This window comes from Scophthalmus maximus, chromosome 13 (genome assembly GCF_022379125.1).
Source record: "Scophthalmus maximus strain ysfricsl-2021 chromosome 13, ASM2237912v1, whole genome shotgun sequence".
NCBI classification, from domain to species: Eukaryota; Metazoa; Chordata; class Actinopteri; order Pleuronectiformes; family Scophthalmidae; genus Scophthalmus; species Scophthalmus maximus.
Window position 1 is genome coordinate 350,001 of NC_061527.1, and position 17,302 is coordinate 367,302.

Below are 17,302 nucleotides of genomic sequence, written 5' to 3' on the forward strand. Positions count from 1 at the left end.
ACCACACGCGAGTCACCGTCCTGTTGCGGTCGGTCAGGAGCAGCTCTGAGTTGGCAGTGCAGGGGTCAAAGGTCAAATAACAGGCAACTGGGGGCACAAGAAAAATCAATTAGTTGATCATCCAGTTCTTCTTCTACAATCACTTCCTGTCTCTCGAGTGTCAAAATAAAATAACCCCCAAATAGATTCTGTTGCTTTCAGCATAAAGTGAAGCTCTGTGATTTTTCAGGTTGTTGTCGTTATTGTCAAACATAATTGCTGTAACTCTATGTGGATGATACTGTAAAAGTTATTAATGTCTCTCAGACACAGGGAAACCAACTATATGATCAAATCTTTCATGTGAAGCAGAAGGAAATAGAAACTGAGAGATCTTACAGTTCTTCACCGACCATGGGTCTCGTCCCGGAGGATCCCTGGATCGAACAGATCAAACAGTCAGCTAGCAGTTAGCTCATAGTTAGCTCACAGTTAGCCCACAGTTAGCCGACAAATAGCTCACAGTTAGCTCACAGTTAGCGGACAGTTAGCCGACAGTTAGCTCACAGTTAGCGGACAGTAAGCCGACAGTTAGCTCAAAGTTAGCTCACAGTTAGCGGACAGTTAGCCGACAGTTAGCGGACAGTTAGTAGACAGTTAGCTCACAGTTAGCTCACAGTTAGCGGTCAGTTAGCGGACAGTTAGCTCACAGTTAGCGGACAGTTAGCCAACAGTTAGCTCACAGTTAGCAGACAGTTAGCGGACAGTTAGCTCACAGTTAGCGGACAGTTAGCTCACAGTTAGCGGACAGTTAGCGGACAGTTAGCTCACAGTTAGCTCACAATTAGCCGACAGTTAGCTCACAGTTAGCGGACAGTTAGGCAACAGTTAGCTCACAGTTAGCTCACAGTTTGGCGTCTGTCTGTCCAGTCTGTTGGTTTGACAGCGTCTCACCTCATGGCGTCGTCGGTAGCGTCTCTCAGACAGAGTTCAGACAGAAGCGTCTCCCAGTGAAGAGTCTCTGAAGGTTTATCTTCCTCCTCCTCCTCCTCCTCCTCTCTCCTCTCGTCTGATGCCACAAAGTCGTCGTCGCGACATCTCTCTGTAGACGAATGAACTAGAATGAACAGGACTTTATAAAGTTTTCTCTTGTGGCTACAGAACACGTGTGAAACTCGGTTCTGGAATGTTTTCCATGTGGATGCCGGCGACATTGTGTTTTTTTATCCATGAGATATTTCTGGAACCCCCAAATACAATTTTTCAAATTTGGTAAAAATGTTCACATGGAATAAAAGATGAACGGATTTGAATTTGGTGCATGTCAGGAAGGACAGGAAGGACAGGACAGGAAGGACTGGACAGGAAGGACAGGACAGGACAGGAAGGACAGGAAGGACAGGAAGGACAGGACAGGAAGGACTGGAAGGACAGGACAGTAAGGACAGTACCTGTGTCTGAACACGTCGTCTCCTCTTGTTGTGGTTCTTCACAGAGACTTGTTGTCTCCTCAGACTCATCGACATCCACTTCCCTGTCGTCTGATTTGTCTTTCACGATGTCGGTCTCTTTCTCAGCGTCGACGGTCTCTTCTTCTTCTGTTTGGCTCTTTTCTGAAAACGTCTTTCTGACTTCCTGACTGTCTGTCTCTGCTTCCTCACGACTCTTCTGTGGCGCGTCTCTTCTGAACAGTTTCCTAAAGAGGTCGTCTGTTCTTTCAGCTTTCTGGACTTTTGTTTTGGAGGAGTCATCCTTCTCGTCGGAGAAGCCGATCCTGAAGACGTTGGAGAGGTCGTCTGTGATCAGGCTCACAGGGTTGACGGTCGTCTCTGCAGACTTGGATGAGCTGACGCTGAAGATGCTGCTCACTTCCTCTCTGAACTGGCTCAGGTCTTCTCTGAGCAGACTGAGCACGCCGCCGCCGACGGGGGGTTTACCCCCGGGCGGCGCTCGGCTCGGGTCCTCGTGCTCGGCCTTCCTGTCTTTGTCCATAAACACTTTGAACACTCCGTCTTTAAACATGCTGAGGTCCTCTCTGAGAAGAGTCAGCGGGCTGATCGTCCTCTTCTGCACCTGACGTGTCTTAAAAAGATCTTTCACCTTCGCCTCATCGTCGTCTTCTACACATAGTTCAGACGCTTCCTGGACTCTGTCCTGTGAAGGTTCCTCCACCAGACTCATTCTCAGCTTCTGTTGTTCCTGTCAGACTTGTTTGTCTTGATGTAGTTTGATCGCTGTGAAGCTCAGGGAGCAAAATATCATGAGATTAAACAGATGAATGAGGAATTGAGGGTGGTCCAGTCGTCCTGCAGCTGCAGATCAGTCTGAAGAATTAAAGACATGAAGAGACAAAGTGTTTTTTACAATGATCAATAAAGCTGAAAGTTACAAGTCATGAGGCCGAATCAGAGAGTGACACCAAGTCATTTCATAATGAAACAATGACAAGTAGAAAAAAGTGAAGAAACTGGAACAGATTGTTCAGGTGTTATACCTGAACCTGAACATTTGTCTGTGACTGTCTGTGATCGTGTCTCTGTCCGTGTTCAGTCTGGTGTAAAGTGAATCTGATCGTCAGGTACTTACAGTTGTGTCTGATATATTTCTGTCAGAGTAAAATCCTGCGTCAGATCAGAGCGTTTCTCTCCGACTTCTCTCCGTCTGGTCTCCACATTCTTTGGTTTCCAGTTGGACCAGTTTGTCTCCATGTCTGACTGCGGCTACAGCTGATTGGCTGCTGTGAGCAGCAGTTCGTTCTGTTAGAGTTCAGGTATAAAGTTAGAGCCGGGACCAGGATTAGACAGTTATCCTGGTTATCCACATGGCCTACAAAACTCTTTATAAAACGTATTATTACAGTATGATGATTATCCTGGACACCCCAGATGAGTGCATCCACAGACCATATTCACATGGCGGCCATTTTCCTCCGACGTCACTCTCAGGGCTCAGAGGCTGTAGTGAACAGATCAGACAACAGCTAATGTTAGCGTTCAACCACATCCTAGCTAACTTGACTTTATCTATCTTTCTATGTATCGTACACCTTGGACACATCGATTTATGACTGTAACAGGATGTCTTTAAGCTAGCAGCGTAACGTTAGCCGTGGTGTGTCGTACAATGTTACGTCAGTTACGTTATGTGACATGATTCTGATTGAACATGGTTCTGGTCCATGTTCTTATACAAGAACAGTTTGTCCAAAGCACTTAAACATGTCGATTACTGGTTTTCTAGCAGTTAAATCAGTCAGCAGGTTTTCCTTGGTGCTGGTTGGTGGAGGAGAGGCGGGCGTGATAAATAATCAATCAGTTTGAATAAATCATTGTTAACATCTGAGCTCATTAATTATTTACCAGTTTAAACTCAGTGACCTTTGACCTACAAATCAATTAAGCGATTAAAAAAAAATTCACAACAACAGAAATTATTATCACTCATTGAAAAACAAACATCTAAACTCTCCTCGTTCAGTTTATATTCGATCCTCCTCTTCTTCCTCCTCTTCCTCCGTCCCCATCTCTGTCTCTGTCCCAGCCTCGACTCGTTGCTATGCAGAGAAACCGTCTCTGAGCTGTGCTGTGATTGGCGGTTGCTAGGCTGCGGCGCTGGCACGGAGACAGTCGGTCCTTTTCTCTGCTCTGCTTCCCTCTGAGAATAACAAGCAGAGATGTGAAGACAGGAAGCTGCGAGATGACTCCTCCCTCGCGTGGTCGGTTTCATGTCCTGGTTTGTAGAAAAGTAAAAGTTTGCGGGTCATTGCTCAGCAACGGCCGACACACTCGACTGAGGATCAGCTCCAGTGAGCAAAGACTGATTCTGGGTCAGTGTTGACATCGTTCATGTGCAGCAACATTTAGAAGAATGAGTTTGAATGAGGTGAGACGTCTGTGGCCTCGTCATGAAGGAGACACGTGTGTCTGCAGACGTGTCTGTAGTGTCGCTCGTCCTCTGCTGCTGATGAAGACATCAGGTTTTATCCTGCTTCTCTGCTCATTGGCGTCCATTTTGTCACCATGCTGCAGCAGGTTGTGTTTAATGGAGGTTTGGATCAGAGCCACAGATTCAGTCTGTACAACACCAAACACAGAAGAAGAAAACGAATGTATTCAGATTCCTTTGTTACACACACACACACACACACACACAAACACACTCGCCTCTTTGTCTGCAGATGGTCTTTTGCTCACACACACACGCATCACACCCAGAGGCGTTGCTATGGTGACGGGGATGAAATCGCTTATACGCCTCTCAGAGGATTTCAGTGTGAATCCCAATGAAGCTCTATGTGTGTGCGTGCGTGTGTGTGTGTGTGTGTGTGTGCGTGTGTGTGTGTGTGCGTGTGTGCCTGTGCCTGTGCTCACATCATCAACCTGAACATCTTCACATCTGAGTCCCGTTAATCCCGTTAATCCTCCTCTCCTCCCTCAGCTGTGTGGAGCCGAGAAGCCTCCTGCTGGAGAACCGGAGAACAACATGTCGTCAGCTGCAGCAGGAACAGACGCTCCTGCAGACGGAGGCAGCAAGGTACCTCACACACTCACTCCACATGCTGATGATCTCAGATAAAACTGCTCCTCGTGACGATCTCGGTCTTGATAAGAACGTTTGCATCCTCCTCAGGTGGAGATGGTGTTCTGGCTGCTCTCCATGCTCGCCAACAGAGACAAGGAGGAGATGTCCCGGACTCTTCTGGCCCTGTCCAGCTCTCAGGACAGTTGCATCGCCATGAGGAAGTCCGGCTGCGTCCCCCTGCTGGTCCAGATCCTGCACGAAGATCCGGATGGTGGAGGTGGTTCTGGAGAGACGACGACGCCGGCGGGCTGCAGCCGAGAGGCCAAATCCAGAGCCAGCGCCGCCCTCCACAACATCATCTTCTCCCAGCAGGACGAGGGCCAGGCCCGCCGCGAGATGAGGGTCCTGCACATGCTGGAGCAGGTCCGGACCTACTGCGACAGCGGCTGGGACTGGATCGAGAGCCACGCTGGGCCGCCTTCACCTGGAGGAACCAAAACCAGCGGTGAGTCGAGTTCTTCTGTAAATACGGAAGAACCAATACCACCGGCAGGGTTGAACCTTTCTGACCAATACTGTGACGGTCACAGAACGAACCTTAATTAACAAGAGATCCATGTAAACCACGAGTGAAGTACAAAGTCAGACCGGGTTCTGCAGGACGTGTGTCTCCTGTTGGTCTCTCACCTGGTTTCTTAATAAGTGTTTACATGAACACGTGGACAGAACTGTAAACTGTCCCTTTCCACAGGTTGCATCTTTTCAGTGAAGCTGAGATTTACGTTGAGATGAAAAGTCTCCTCACTTCTTCTTTTCTGCTGTGCAGATATTCCTGAACCTGTGGACCCTCAGATCTGTCAGGCCATGTGCGCTATCATGAAGCTTTCCTTCGAGGAGGAGTACCGCCGCGCCATGAATGAATTAGGTTTGTGAAACACTGACACGCACACACACACACACACCAGTGAAAGGTTCAGGTCTTGAAGGCTGATAGTGTGATGTCCTCCTCCAGGTGGTCTGCAGGTGGTGGCGGATCTGATTCACCTGGACCAGGACATGTACGGCATGCAGAACGATCCCATCAACATGGCGCTGCGACGATACGCAGGGATGGCTGTGACCAACCTCACATTTGGCGACGTCGTCAACAAGGTACCGACAGACGAGGACCCTCACAGACTGTCTGTAGCTGCACTGTTTATGTCAAGGTTGGCATTCAGATTGAATGAACCTAATTCACTAAACCGACGTGGTGGTGGTGTCCGTCCCCCCGCAGGCGACCCTGTGCTCCAAGAAGAGCTGCCTCCAGGCTCTGGTGGCCCAGCTGGCCTCGGACAGCGAGGAGCTCCATCAGGTGGTCTCCAGCATCCTGAGGAATCTGTCCTGGAGGGCCGACATCAGCAGCAAGAGAGTCCTCCGTGACATCGGCTGTGTGTCCGCGCTGATGACCTGCGCCCTGCAGGCCACGAAGGTGAGTAAAACAAACCAACCCACCCATTGATGAGATAAGAAGAGAGACACTGGATTTATTTTGAGAGATGATGTGAAGATGATTTTTTAAATATCAGTGAAACATTTTTACTGTGAGTCGGGTGCTTAGGATTGTTAATAATTATATTAATGATTATATAATAATACAATTCATGTTTTAGCTGTGACTCATGCGGTCTCTTTCCTGCTTTGTCTACCCTGTTGCGACGCCTCTGCCTACCAGCACTAATGAAGATCAATAGTTAGCACAAAAATGTGTGAAAATATATAAAAGTAAACTTGAATAAACTTCATCACTGAGGTTTAGAGGAGCTGGCATTCATTTATTTCCTTTGGTCAGAGCCGGGCCAATCGTTTCCACGTTTTCAGACAAAGAAATTCATAAAAGGGAAAAAAAAAAACTTTATCAAACATTGACTCAACTCAAATAAAACCGTTTGTTTTGCTGGTTCTGCAGGAGTCGACCCTGAAGAGTCTCCTGAGCGCTCTGTGGAACCTGTCGGCTCACAGCATTGACAACAAGGTGGCGATCTGCGCGGTGGACGGCGCTCTGGGCTTCTTGGTCAGTACGCTGACGTACCGGTGTCAGACCAACTCACTCGCCATCATCGAGAGCGGAGGCGGGATCCTACGGAACGTGTCCAGTCTGGTCGCCACACGAGAAGACTACAGGTCGGTCCCTGAGACTCAAATACACAATCCTTTTGTCCGTCACATTGGTACTTTATTGGGCATAAAGGTGGACATATTACTTTGTTAGAAAAATATTGAGGTTGGTTGAGTTTTTTTGAGCTTTCAACCACATCACAAAGTCAAATAAAAAGAGAAGCAGTGAAGGGAACCTTGAGTTTATCCTTTAGTTTCCTGTGTTAATACAAACAACAAGTTCAACACAACCTTTTCATATTCTCAGACATTTTTAACCAAATTGATGTGAAATGTTCAATTTACTTAAATTTACTTTGTTTGAACTCTGTTTGTAATTGTTTTTTAAATTGCAAACCCTGAAAAACCCTTGGCACCATTATTAAAATGTCTGTTGTTTTTCTTCTTCAGGCAAATCCTCAGGGACCATAACTGCCTCCAGACTCTGCTGCAGCACCTGCGCTCACACAGCCTGACCATAGTGAGCAACGCCTGCGGGACTCTGTGGAACCTTTCAGCCCGAAGTCCAAAAGACCAGGAGCTGCTGTGGGACCTCGGAGCAGTTAGCATGCTACGCAACCTAATCCATTCTAAGCACAAGATGATAGCCATGGGCAGTGCTGCAGCTTTAAGGAACCTGCTCACAAACCGACCCCTGAAATATAAGGATGCTGCAGTCGTATCCCCTGGCTCCTGCATGCCCTCACTCTACATGAGGAAACAAAAGGCTTTGGAGGCAGAGCTGGATGCCAAACACCTGGCGGAGACCTTTGACACCCTTGAGAAACAGAGCCCCAAGCACCTAACCCTAAACAAGCCGCTGCGGCACATTGAGAGTCTGGCGAAGGACTATGCGTCTGATTCTGGTTGTTTTGATGATGATGAGGCCCCCAACATCTCCAGCAGCCTGGACACCGGCAGCTTCTCTATGCTGTCCATGTTCCTCACCAACTCTAACTTCCTGCAAAACCAGCCTCGTAAGAGGGACAGTGAACCTGAGAGAGACATAGAACCACATCAGATGATTGAGAAGAGACATGCGCCTGCTGACGATGTGGTCTCTGCTGCCGCAGAGAAACTAGCAAAAAAGATCACCAACACGGTCGCCAAGATCGACAGGTTAGTGGAGGACATCACCATGCAAACATCTTCGGAGGACAGTTTGAGCCTCAGCTCTGAGGACCACCTGGCAGACTGGCCTTATGGAAGAGATGAACTCATTGAGGCCCAGGCAAAATCCTGCTCCCCCTGCCGTCTCTCTGAAACAAGCAGCCTGGCCCACCGAGAACGTCTCAGTAGAGCCCACGCCCTGTTGCGCCTGAAAACTGCCCACACAAGTGTCTCCACAGACAGTCTAAACAGTGGCAGCACGAGTGATGGCTACTGTGGGAGCAAAGACCAGATGCGACCAGCTCCAAGAGCCCTAATGCTACAACAGCAAAGACCCAACCAGCTGGATCTCAAGGTGGCTCATCAAGAGTACCTCAATGTAGGGGCTGTTGTCCTGAGAGAGACTCACCAGCAAGAAATTCCAGAGCGGGATTCTGTGGACAACAGAGACGTGAACGCTCTAGAGCTCAGTAACACAGATCCAGAAAAGAACCAGGATCAACCCGTACAAACACCTGTCAGTGCATCGACTAAAGTCTCCTCTGATGTCAGCATGACTTCAATTAAACTGTCTCCATCTTATCAGCAGGTCCCGCTTATTCAAAGTGTGGCTAAATTCGGTGTAGCAAAGACAGCGATCAATGTCCAGGCTGCCCAAGCGATGAGGAGGCAGGCATGGGTGCCAACTGTGATGACCGGTGGGAGCATTACAAAATTTTCACCAATGGCATCGACCAGAAGCCCAACCATTGGTACGATGGAGACAGTCCAGAAATACTCTGTGGAGAACACTCCGATCTGCTTCTCCCGCTGCAGCTCACTGTCTTCCCTCTCTTCTGGCGATGGAGCCCTGGACGGACAAAGTGAAAATGAGCTGGAGAGTGACTCGTCATTAGAAATAATTGAAGTAGAGGATGGAGAAGTGGTGAAGAGAGCTGAAGAGGATGAAACCTTGGAGGATCTGAGCGACAGCCAGCTGCTGATGACTGACTCTAAAACCTTTCAGAGCAAAGAGACAGATCCCATTGAAATCCCCCGTCCTGCCAAAAGGGAAAAAGTGTTCCTCAGAGGAGCTTCACCAGCCATACTTGAAGACAGATCTCCATCTAGTTCGTCTGAGAATTACATCCAAGACACACCGCTGATAATGAGTCGCTGTAGCTCAGTCAGTTCCCTGGGCAGTTTTGAGTCTCCCTCCATTGCCAGCTCAATCCAAAGTGATCCATGCAGTGAGATGATTGATGGAACAATAAGTCCCAGTGATCTTCCCGACAGCCCAGGGCAAACAATGCCTCCGAGCAGAAGTAAAACTCCATGTTGTGTTGAGCCAAATGGACCAGACACCCAGGCCATGGGAATAGCAGGCCAGTGGGAAAGTAGCCTGCGAAAGTTCATGGAGATCACAGACTCCAAGGAGAGGTTTAACCTTCCTCCTGACCTGGACACTATGATCTACTTTACGGTGGAAAAGCCCACTGAGAACTTCTCTTGTGCTTCAAGCTTAAGTGCTCTGCCTCTCCACGAACACTACATACAGAAAGATGTGGAGCTGAAATTGACCCCACTGCTCCAGCAAAATGACAAAAATCTTCCCTTCCCTGATGCGGGTGAGCCAGGACTCGAGCATGGGGAAAGATACAGTGAGGGCAACTCAGATGATGACATAGAAATCTTAAAAGAATGCATCAACTCAGCAATGCCCTCCAAGTTCAGAAAAATGAGACCTTCCCTGATGACCACGATCCCGCCTCACATTCTCAATTCCCGAAAGCACATTCATCTTCCTGTGTACATGATGCTCCCGAATGGAAAAACACAAATGTGTCCTGGAAGGAGAATTGTCATTCCACAAAAAGACTTCAAATTTGACGATTCATCCTTCACTGATTCTGCAGAAGGGACACCTGTTAACTACTCCAGCACAACATCGCTAAGTGACGAAACACTTCATTATCCATTGAAAGACAGGGGGGCCAAAGACTGCACAGCTAAAGGTATGAACAAACAAGAGCTGCTTGATGATGAGGCAAAGAGGATCGAGGACTTGAGGATATTCTCACACTTCCACAAACCCAACAGGATGAATTACCCACCTGAGATACAAGTCAACCAAACAACCAAACATGTTGTTCCCACTCAGAGGGTGCTGATGCAGAGCAAAGAGGTGGCTGATAGGGTGGCAAGTCAAAGGAATCGTGATCAGTCTCCTAACCAACAAAAGAAGAGGCAAGGTCAAGGCATTGTCAGAAAACTGGAACTGCCTGTCATTAAGCAAAACCCAGGAGGTAACCTTAATGTTGGATCACAAAATAGAAATACAATCTTTCGACAAATGACACATTCTTCAGAGGACAGTAATAGCTTCTATGATGACAACAATGAAATTGATGGAGCAATGAAGAGAACAAGTAGACGACAGATCAGGGAAGCAAGTAGAAATACTCTCTCCCGGAGCATGACCAATATTGGCAGGATTGATAATTACCAAGCAAAGCCCAGAGGGTTTAACCGGATCAAACAGAATCTGATGAAGGATGACTCTCTGGCATGTTATTCACTCAGCTCCTCTCTCAGTTCACTGAGTGATGCCGAGTTTGAGGATCATAAATCAAAAGCCCAGCAAATATGGTACAAAAACAGACACAACAAAACACTGAACACGGCGCAACAAACAAAGCCTATGACAATTCACAGCCAGTACGAAGGACAAAGCTCACCGAGCTCTGTCAGCATGGATTCAGAGGATGATCTCCTTCAGAAATGTATAACATCTGCCATGCCCAAGCAGAGGAGGAAGCTTGCTGCTAGGAGGAAGAAAGCAGAAAACGCTCAAAAACAAAAACAAAAGGTATCTGATTGTTGGGACTTGGATGAGGAAATGGATAGTGATGATACAGCATGGGATAGAGATTCAGACCTCAATAGTGTTGAATGGAGAGCCATACAGGAGGGTGCTGATTGTGTTGTCACAGGGCTGCAGGCATCCAAGTCTCAAGAACCATCCTCTGAAGAGACTGAATCAGTCCTGTCGTTTATGTCAACTTCCAGCTTTACGCCCAAAGAAAGGAAGTTTGCTAAAGACAAAAAGGCAAATAAACCTTTAGACTTCGCACAGCGCAAGCCAGTTGCAAACTTACCAGTGGTTTTCAGAGGAAGGACAGTGATCTATACACCGAAAAAAGAGACAGCGCCATCACAAATACCTCCTCCCAGAAAAGTACCAACCAAGACAGATGCTCCAAAGAACCCAAATCTTGCTCAGCACAGATCCAAGAGCCTTCACAGATTGGGCCGCCCCCAGGACACAGAACTGTCTTTGCCAAAGAGGAGCTCTACTCCACCTCCAAGGATACCAAAAAGTTCATCCTCTGGATCGTCACAAAGCTCTAGCTCTACACCATCCAAACAAAGTCAGAAGAAGATAAAATCACCAACTCAGACAAATAAATCCATCCAGAAAAAGAATGCCACACCTGCTAGCAGTCCACCAGCTAGCAGTCCACCTGAAAGGAGGGGACGATCTCCTATTGTGAATCAAAATGAAAAATCCCCACCACCTAAAACTCAGAAGTCACCTGTCCGAATCCCTTTCATGCAAAATTCCGGCAGGCAAGCCAGACCTCTTTCACCGCTGGTTACTAACCATACATCCAACAGACAAACCAATCATGGGAGAAGTATATTACCCCCAAGTCGCTTTGACCTTGTCAGGATGGCTTCTCTCCACTCGAGTGGTGGTGAGACTGATCGCAGTGGATTCTTGAGACAGCTGACTTTCATTAAAGAATCAAAGACTGTGCTGAGATGTGATGGATCTGTCCGCAACATGCCTGGATCTCAAAATGGATCTCCACGCAGAGCAGTTCCTGGTGCTGCAGCTGTCTTCCTTTGTTCATCACGCTGTCAGGAACTTAAGGCAGCTGTGCAAGCCCCGAGGAGGGCGCAAGTAAAAGGTCCACGACAAGCCCAGGAAGTGCAGAGGCCAAACTCTGGTCTTCAGAAGCAAACTGCTGCCCTTTCTAGGGCCACCTCCAGTGAACGGGATCTATCTGGCAGACGCCCAGCCAGGAGAACTAGTTCTGAAAGCCCCTGCAGGGCGGCTCAGCGGAATGGGCCTGGCAGAGTGTCCGGAGCCAGGCAGCAGCAAGACAAAGATACCTTCAAACGTCACGCCTCATCACCGAGCATTAACATACTGAGCCGCGTGACCAGCCGCTCTTCCCTTCGCTCTTCATCATCTGATTCAAGTGGAAGAGCAAAGAGCGAGGACGATACAAAGAAGAAAGGTCAGAGATCCGGATCTCGGCTGAACGACAGAGTTACCTGGAGGAGAATCAGGGATGAAGATGTACCTCAGATCTTGAAAAGCACTCTGCCAGCTAATGCATTACCTCTGGTTTCTTCTCCTGATGGGGACAAGGCAAAGCCACCAGCTCTTCCGGGAAAACTGCCAACTATTCTACTTGCATCTCGCAAGACAAGTGACGCAACAGTCCAGACAGAAGACTTTACAAATAACAAGACCAACTCGAGCACCTCTCCTACAGCTGAAACAGCGCAATTGATTTCTGAGGAAGTGGCACGACGAGCCCTTTTCAGGAAGGTCAGTGCCACCTCAGGAAGTAACCTACAGGATGGGGATTCAGACGGTTCTCTGAGGAGCCACAGCACCGTATCTACGGGAACATCAGACTGCCACGTGGGCGGAGCCGTCCATTTCCGCCAAGGCTCCCTCAGCAACGCGGTCCGAGTCACCCCGTTCAACTACACCCCCAGCCCGGTGGCCGGCTGCCTGCAAGACCCACAGAGCCAAGCTGCCACGATCAGTGAGAAGTCAGGGGGGAAAAGACAGTCGTAGGACGCAAGGTGGAATTCTGAACGGCTTTACTGTGTTCAAACACTCAGGTGGACAGGCGAGGAGTGTGCTGGTCCCTATACCTCGGATAATGACCCTTTACTTTCCCCATCCGCTGCATTCAAGTTCTTCTCCCTGAGCAGGTGATCACAGCTTCCAATCATACAGGCTTGGATGTATGCATTGAAAAAAAGTTCTCACGTGAACGGACCAATAATAACTTTCAGAGATGCACTTCAGAGAAACGTCTCCCCTGAAGAGGAAGTGCATCTTTTTGTACTTTTTTTTTGTATTTGTAGAATAATCATTGCCTGGTAGAAATGTAGTGAAACTATGAAGCAAAAAGACAATGAACTTGATGATCAGCACATGAATCACCATCGGTCTCCTGGACAGAATCGATAAGAGGAACAATTTTATGCAAACGTGAGGATGAAAACTCAGCTGGACTTTCACCCGACTGTTGACGGACTCTCACAGGACACAAAGACGCCGACGTGTGAAGTATTTTTTAACATACAGTACATCAATGTCACCATACAATTCGCTGCTAGACTTTCCTGTTACACAAGGAGCCCGGCAGGGTAAAACATTCCTTTGAATTATTATCATTATTACTTTCATTTATTTTTCCTTGTCGTAAAAAATTTAAAACAGTTTTAACTGGATCTTGAGCGGAGGTACGTGGATACACTCTGAGTTTCAGACATTAAACACTTAGTGTGAGTTTTCTCCGGGACAAAACTTAAACGACAGAAGTTTCTTCAAGGTTCTGAAGTCCTGTGAAAGCTTCAGGTTGACGAACAAGCGAGAAGGGAAAAGGGACAATAATATTATTTAAGAGAAATATTTAGTATAACTCTAATTATACTTTGATGAAACTGGTTAAATGCAAACTACTACCTGACGTTCTTATTTGACTAATCCAACAAATTCAATCTGCGAAGAGATGTGGACGACACGTCCGACCTCCGCCAACACAACGCTCCCTCAGTTCAACAGATACCTTCATTACATTGATACGTCGCGCACAGTAACTCGCAAAACTGACTAACTCATACAAGCAGAAATATTATTGACTGCGATATATGACCTCTCATATTGTCCAACCCTACATAGAGGGATGTTATTCATATACACACACTAATATTATTCATGAGGGGGCGGGATCACCTGCTGGACTGTTTCATCTCTGCTTCAGAAAATACTATCGATAATTTACTGTCCAGCTAGCAGCTGATTCTGGGTCAGTTCCTTCTCTCCTGTTCAGTGTCTTAGTCCGTGTTGTAAATACCATTCAGATATAAAAACCCTGAAGTTTCCTGGTGTTGCTCCCGACAGCATGCTAATATATCCACTGTACCACACAGACGACAACACGCTGTTGTTGTTCAGCAGTAAAACAAGTGCAACGAGAGAAAATACTATCAATCTGTATTATTGTGCTGCAAAGACCTATAACAATATAAACTGTCGGATGGACACATGGACATGACCCGCTGGGTGAGGAGATGATGTGATTGGACGATGGTCGGGTAGGTGTGTGTCCTCAGGACGTCTTTATAAATGTGTTACTATCTGCTTAACTGTGTTGCTGTTCAAGTAGCGATAGGAAGAGGAAGTGGAACATTAAGACGATGAATATTCTCTGTACTCGTAGCTCGTCATCAGGGACCAGACTGTTCTGGTGTTCACCACCTCCCCCTGCTGGTGACTGTCAATCATCTTCTGAGTGTCGGTCGTCACTTATGGGCTCAACGGTGTCAAAGTGTGAGTTTGTGAAATGATGAATCTCAAAGTCTGTTTGTTGTTTTTCACGTGAACCAATAAGAGACTAAGGTCTGTAAAAAAAAAATTGTAAATTTAAAAAGAACATACGAGAATGAAAACAGTGAAGTAAGACATGACGTCATAGATGCTGCGTTACTACAATGCACCCAAACCATAACAAGAGACCCCCTGGTGGCCAGAGCTGAAAATGCATGTGGATATTATCTATATTATTCATAATTCCACCAGTGTTTCTCATTAATGACTCAGACTGTGGCGGCCGCCACCGTTGTCTAATTTTTCCCGCCAGTTTCATAATGAACTAAAATCTTTTCACCCTGATAACAACATTTACAGTCTGACGTCACTGTAGAACTGTATGCGGCTCTTTACCTCACCTTCGCTCGCTCGCTCCCTTCTCCGCTCTACATCGGCGTCACGTCGGTGTCGTCAAAACTTCCATAAAGTTTTTATGACGTCATCATCTTCAGCTATTGGTGTTAACGTTCGCCAGCCCCAATGATTAGTCTCATCATCAATTCGCCAATCGAAAGAAAATTAATCCGTGCCCTTTTTTTTTTTAATCAAATGATTATTTGTCTTTTTAAAAAAGTGGAAATGTCAAACACCTGTTACTTCTCAAATGTGAAGATTTTATGTTTTTCACGCGTGGCGTTTTCTAGACATAAACCCATTAATTGTAAAAGTTAGTTGCAGGTTTAATAACAAATCATCAGATCAGAACTGTGAGGAGCAGACGGCTCGTTGATCTGAGGACTTGGTTTGTGTTTGACGACGTCGCCCTGGTGACAGATGCCGATCAGCTGATCAGTGACGATTTGGCTTGGTTCAGTTGCTGGCTGGTGGGTGAAGCAGCTCTTCAACAGGTTACAGAAAAATAAAAAAAATGATTTTCATTAAGTACATTTTTTTCACACAAGGTTTATTAAGTGATGAGAAACTTTCTGGACGTCATTTCACAAACTCATAGTTTTTGTTCCTTGTTGAAGCTCGTGACGTTCAACACTCGACTGACGGATCGTGGAGGAGAATCACTTCAACAGCCCTGTAAGATTAGAACGATGAAAACTGAGTGAGGAAGTGAAGAACCGTCACAAGGTCCCAACATTTGTCCTCCGCCGTTAGTCGCCTCGTTCACACCCAAGTCCAAACTCCTGCAGGAGATTCATTGATTTACTCACAAACTGGATGTCGTGTTGTAGAGTCGACCTCTGACAGTGGAACAGTCACGTGTGAAACACGAACAGACGTGTAGATGTTCGTGTGTGACCGAGGTCACGGAGGCGTGACGGCGTCATGTGAGGCAAAGCAACAGAGTCATTATTAATGTTTTCATCCAATAAAGTGTGATGTGTTTCATTAAAACGTCTGTTGATTCTTCTGCTTTGTTAAAGTGTTCAGAGCCTTTAATATAAAGTCAGAACACTGAGTCAGACGACATCACCAGTGTCACAGTCTGCAGGTCGTGTCGGGTCAGAGTGCTTGACCTTTGGCCTCCAACACGTCCCTGTCCAGCTGCTCCCCCGCCGACCTCAGCTCCTCCCTCTGTCGCAGCAGACGACCTCTGGCCTCCTGCAGCCGCTCGTTCAGATCCAGGTACTGACGACACTGACGGAACCTCAGCTCCATGTCCGAGTCCGAGGGGCGGGGCGAGTCTGAGCAGACAGACAGGCAGACAGAGAGGTGGTAAAGTACAAGACAGACAGACAGGTGGTAAACTACAGACAGACAGACGGGTTTAAAACTACAGGACAGACAGACAGACGGTAAACTACAGGACAGACAGACAGACAACAAGACAGACAGACAGGTAGTTAACCACAGGACAGACAGACAACAGGACAGACAGACAGACAGGTAGTTAACCACAGGACAAACGGACAGACAAACAACAGGACAGACAGACAGACAGGTAGTTAACCACAGGACAGACAGACAGACAGACAGACAGACAGACAGGTAGTTAACCACAGGACAGACAGACAGACAGACAGGTATTTAACCACAGGACAGACGGACTCACCTTGTCCAGTCCGTTCCAGGGCGCTGAAGACCGGGTCAGTGGGAGCGGCTCTGTTGATGTCCTCCAGGATCTGGTCCACTGTGGGCGGGTCGGGGCGGCTGGGCAGCACCACCCGCTTCTTACTCTTAGAGACGATATTCATCCTGCTGAGGCCCCGAGCTCCACCTGCCGCACCGGACACACCGACCAGCTCCACCCGAGGTTTCTCACCCGGGAGCAAACAGATTCATTTACCTGGAGACATGAGCAGAGACAAGAAAGAGGCTCAGCGACACCATCCACAGAGGAGACTCTTCCGGACCTCTGTTCAGTTATCTATCAAATTAAGATTGGATTGTGTGTAGTGGACGTATATTTCTATCTGTACATGATTTTACACATATATCTGAATTGTAAAAACTGATTCTTTAATACGGCATTAAAAAAATCAACCAAGTATGAGTTTGAATAAAGACTCAATCATATAAATGTAGCCTGGTGGTTTGTTTATTCAACTAGCTAACGAGCTAACAAGCTAACGGGCTAACAAGCTAACGGGCTAATCTAAATCACTGTGGACGTGTGAAATATTTCTGAGCCGAATTGAACAAAACGTCCTTCACGTCCACAGGTGACGTCATGTTTGTCGAGGAGCAAGTTATATTTTAATTTTCTATCATGGTGCAACACGTCACAGCTGCTCGTCGCCTCTTACCGGTGTTCGGTCTTTCTGCGAGGCCTCCGGTGAGTCTACGCTCGCCGGTCGATCCGTCTTCGGGAACTTGAACCGGACTAACGGACAGAAAACACAGAAGCGGCTCCGGAGACGAACGAACCCACCGGAAGTGTCACAACCCGAGGTGAGGGAAGACCCGCCCACACCTCTCCTCTGATTGGCTAGTACTCAT

The 17,302-nt window shown here is 47.3% G+C and overlaps 3 protein-coding genes across 6 annotated transcripts in view; 1 reads left to right on the forward strand and 2 right to left on the reverse strand.

Moving 5' to 3' along the window:
* The window catches only part of LOC118318044 (tripartite motif-containing protein 14-like), a 4,598-nt gene extending 954 nt beyond the window's left edge, over window positions 1–3,644 (reverse strand). The window contains exons 1-6 of one of the 2 annotated variants that reach the window (XM_035647319.2): window positions 2,837–3,644; window positions 2,566–2,735; window positions 1,431–2,303; window positions 934–1,096; window positions 379–416; window positions 1–87 (exon numbers count right to left, since the gene is read on the reverse strand). The exon at window positions 1–87 is cut by the window's left edge and continues 954 nt beyond it. In XM_035647319.2, coding sequence (XP_035503212.2) covers window positions 1–87; window positions 379–416; window positions 934–1,096; window positions 1,431–2,160 — 1,018 coding nt within the window. In that variant the 5' untranslated portion in view covers window positions 2,161–2,303; window positions 2,566–2,735; window positions 2,837–3,644. The remainder of the gene's footprint in view (window positions 88–378; window positions 417–933; window positions 1,097–1,430; window positions 2,304–2,565; window positions 2,736–2,836) is intronic. The other variant, XM_035647320.2, reaches the window with a different exon arrangement.
* apc2 (APC regulator of WNT signaling pathway 2) overlaps window positions 1–15,757 on the forward strand; it is a 22,463-nt gene extending 6,706 nt beyond the window's left edge. For both annotated transcript variants that reach the window (XM_035647317.2, XM_035647315.2), the window contains 7 exons: window positions 4,417–4,512; window positions 4,609–5,005; window positions 5,327–5,425; window positions 5,513–5,652; window positions 5,777–5,971; window positions 6,449–6,663; window positions 7,048–15,757. In XM_035647317.2, the coding sequence (XP_035503210.1) occupies window positions 4,417–4,512; window positions 4,609–5,005; window positions 5,327–5,425; window positions 5,513–5,652; window positions 5,777–5,971; window positions 6,449–6,663; window positions 7,048–12,604 (6,699 nt within the window). In that variant the 3' untranslated portion in view covers window positions 12,605–15,757. The remainder of the gene's footprint in view (window positions 1–4,416; window positions 4,513–4,608; window positions 5,006–5,326; window positions 5,426–5,512; window positions 5,653–5,776; window positions 5,972–6,448; window positions 6,664–7,047) is intronic.
* Window positions 15,294–17,263, reverse strand: c13h19orf25 (chromosome 13 C19orf25 homolog). 2 transcript variants are annotated; one of them, XR_004795608.2, is made up of 4 exons: window positions 17,110–17,263; window positions 16,416–16,649; window positions 15,574–16,047; window positions 15,294–15,437 (listed from the first exon to the last, which is right to left on the reverse strand). XR_004795608.2 is itself a non-coding variant. In XM_035647328.2 (3 exons), exons 2-3 carry the CDS (start codon window positions 16,555–16,557, stop codon window positions 15,866–15,868), a joined length of 324 nt encoding a protein of 107 aa, XP_035503221.1. In that variant the 5' UTR covers window positions 16,558–16,649; window positions 17,110–17,263; the 3' UTR covers window positions 15,294–15,865. The 2 variants fall into 2 exon arrangements, 1 of the variants encoding a protein (XP_035503221.1); XM_035647328.2 differs by having other exon boundaries at window positions 15,294–16,047.
* Between the last annotated feature and the right edge of the window lie 39 nt (window positions 17,264–17,302).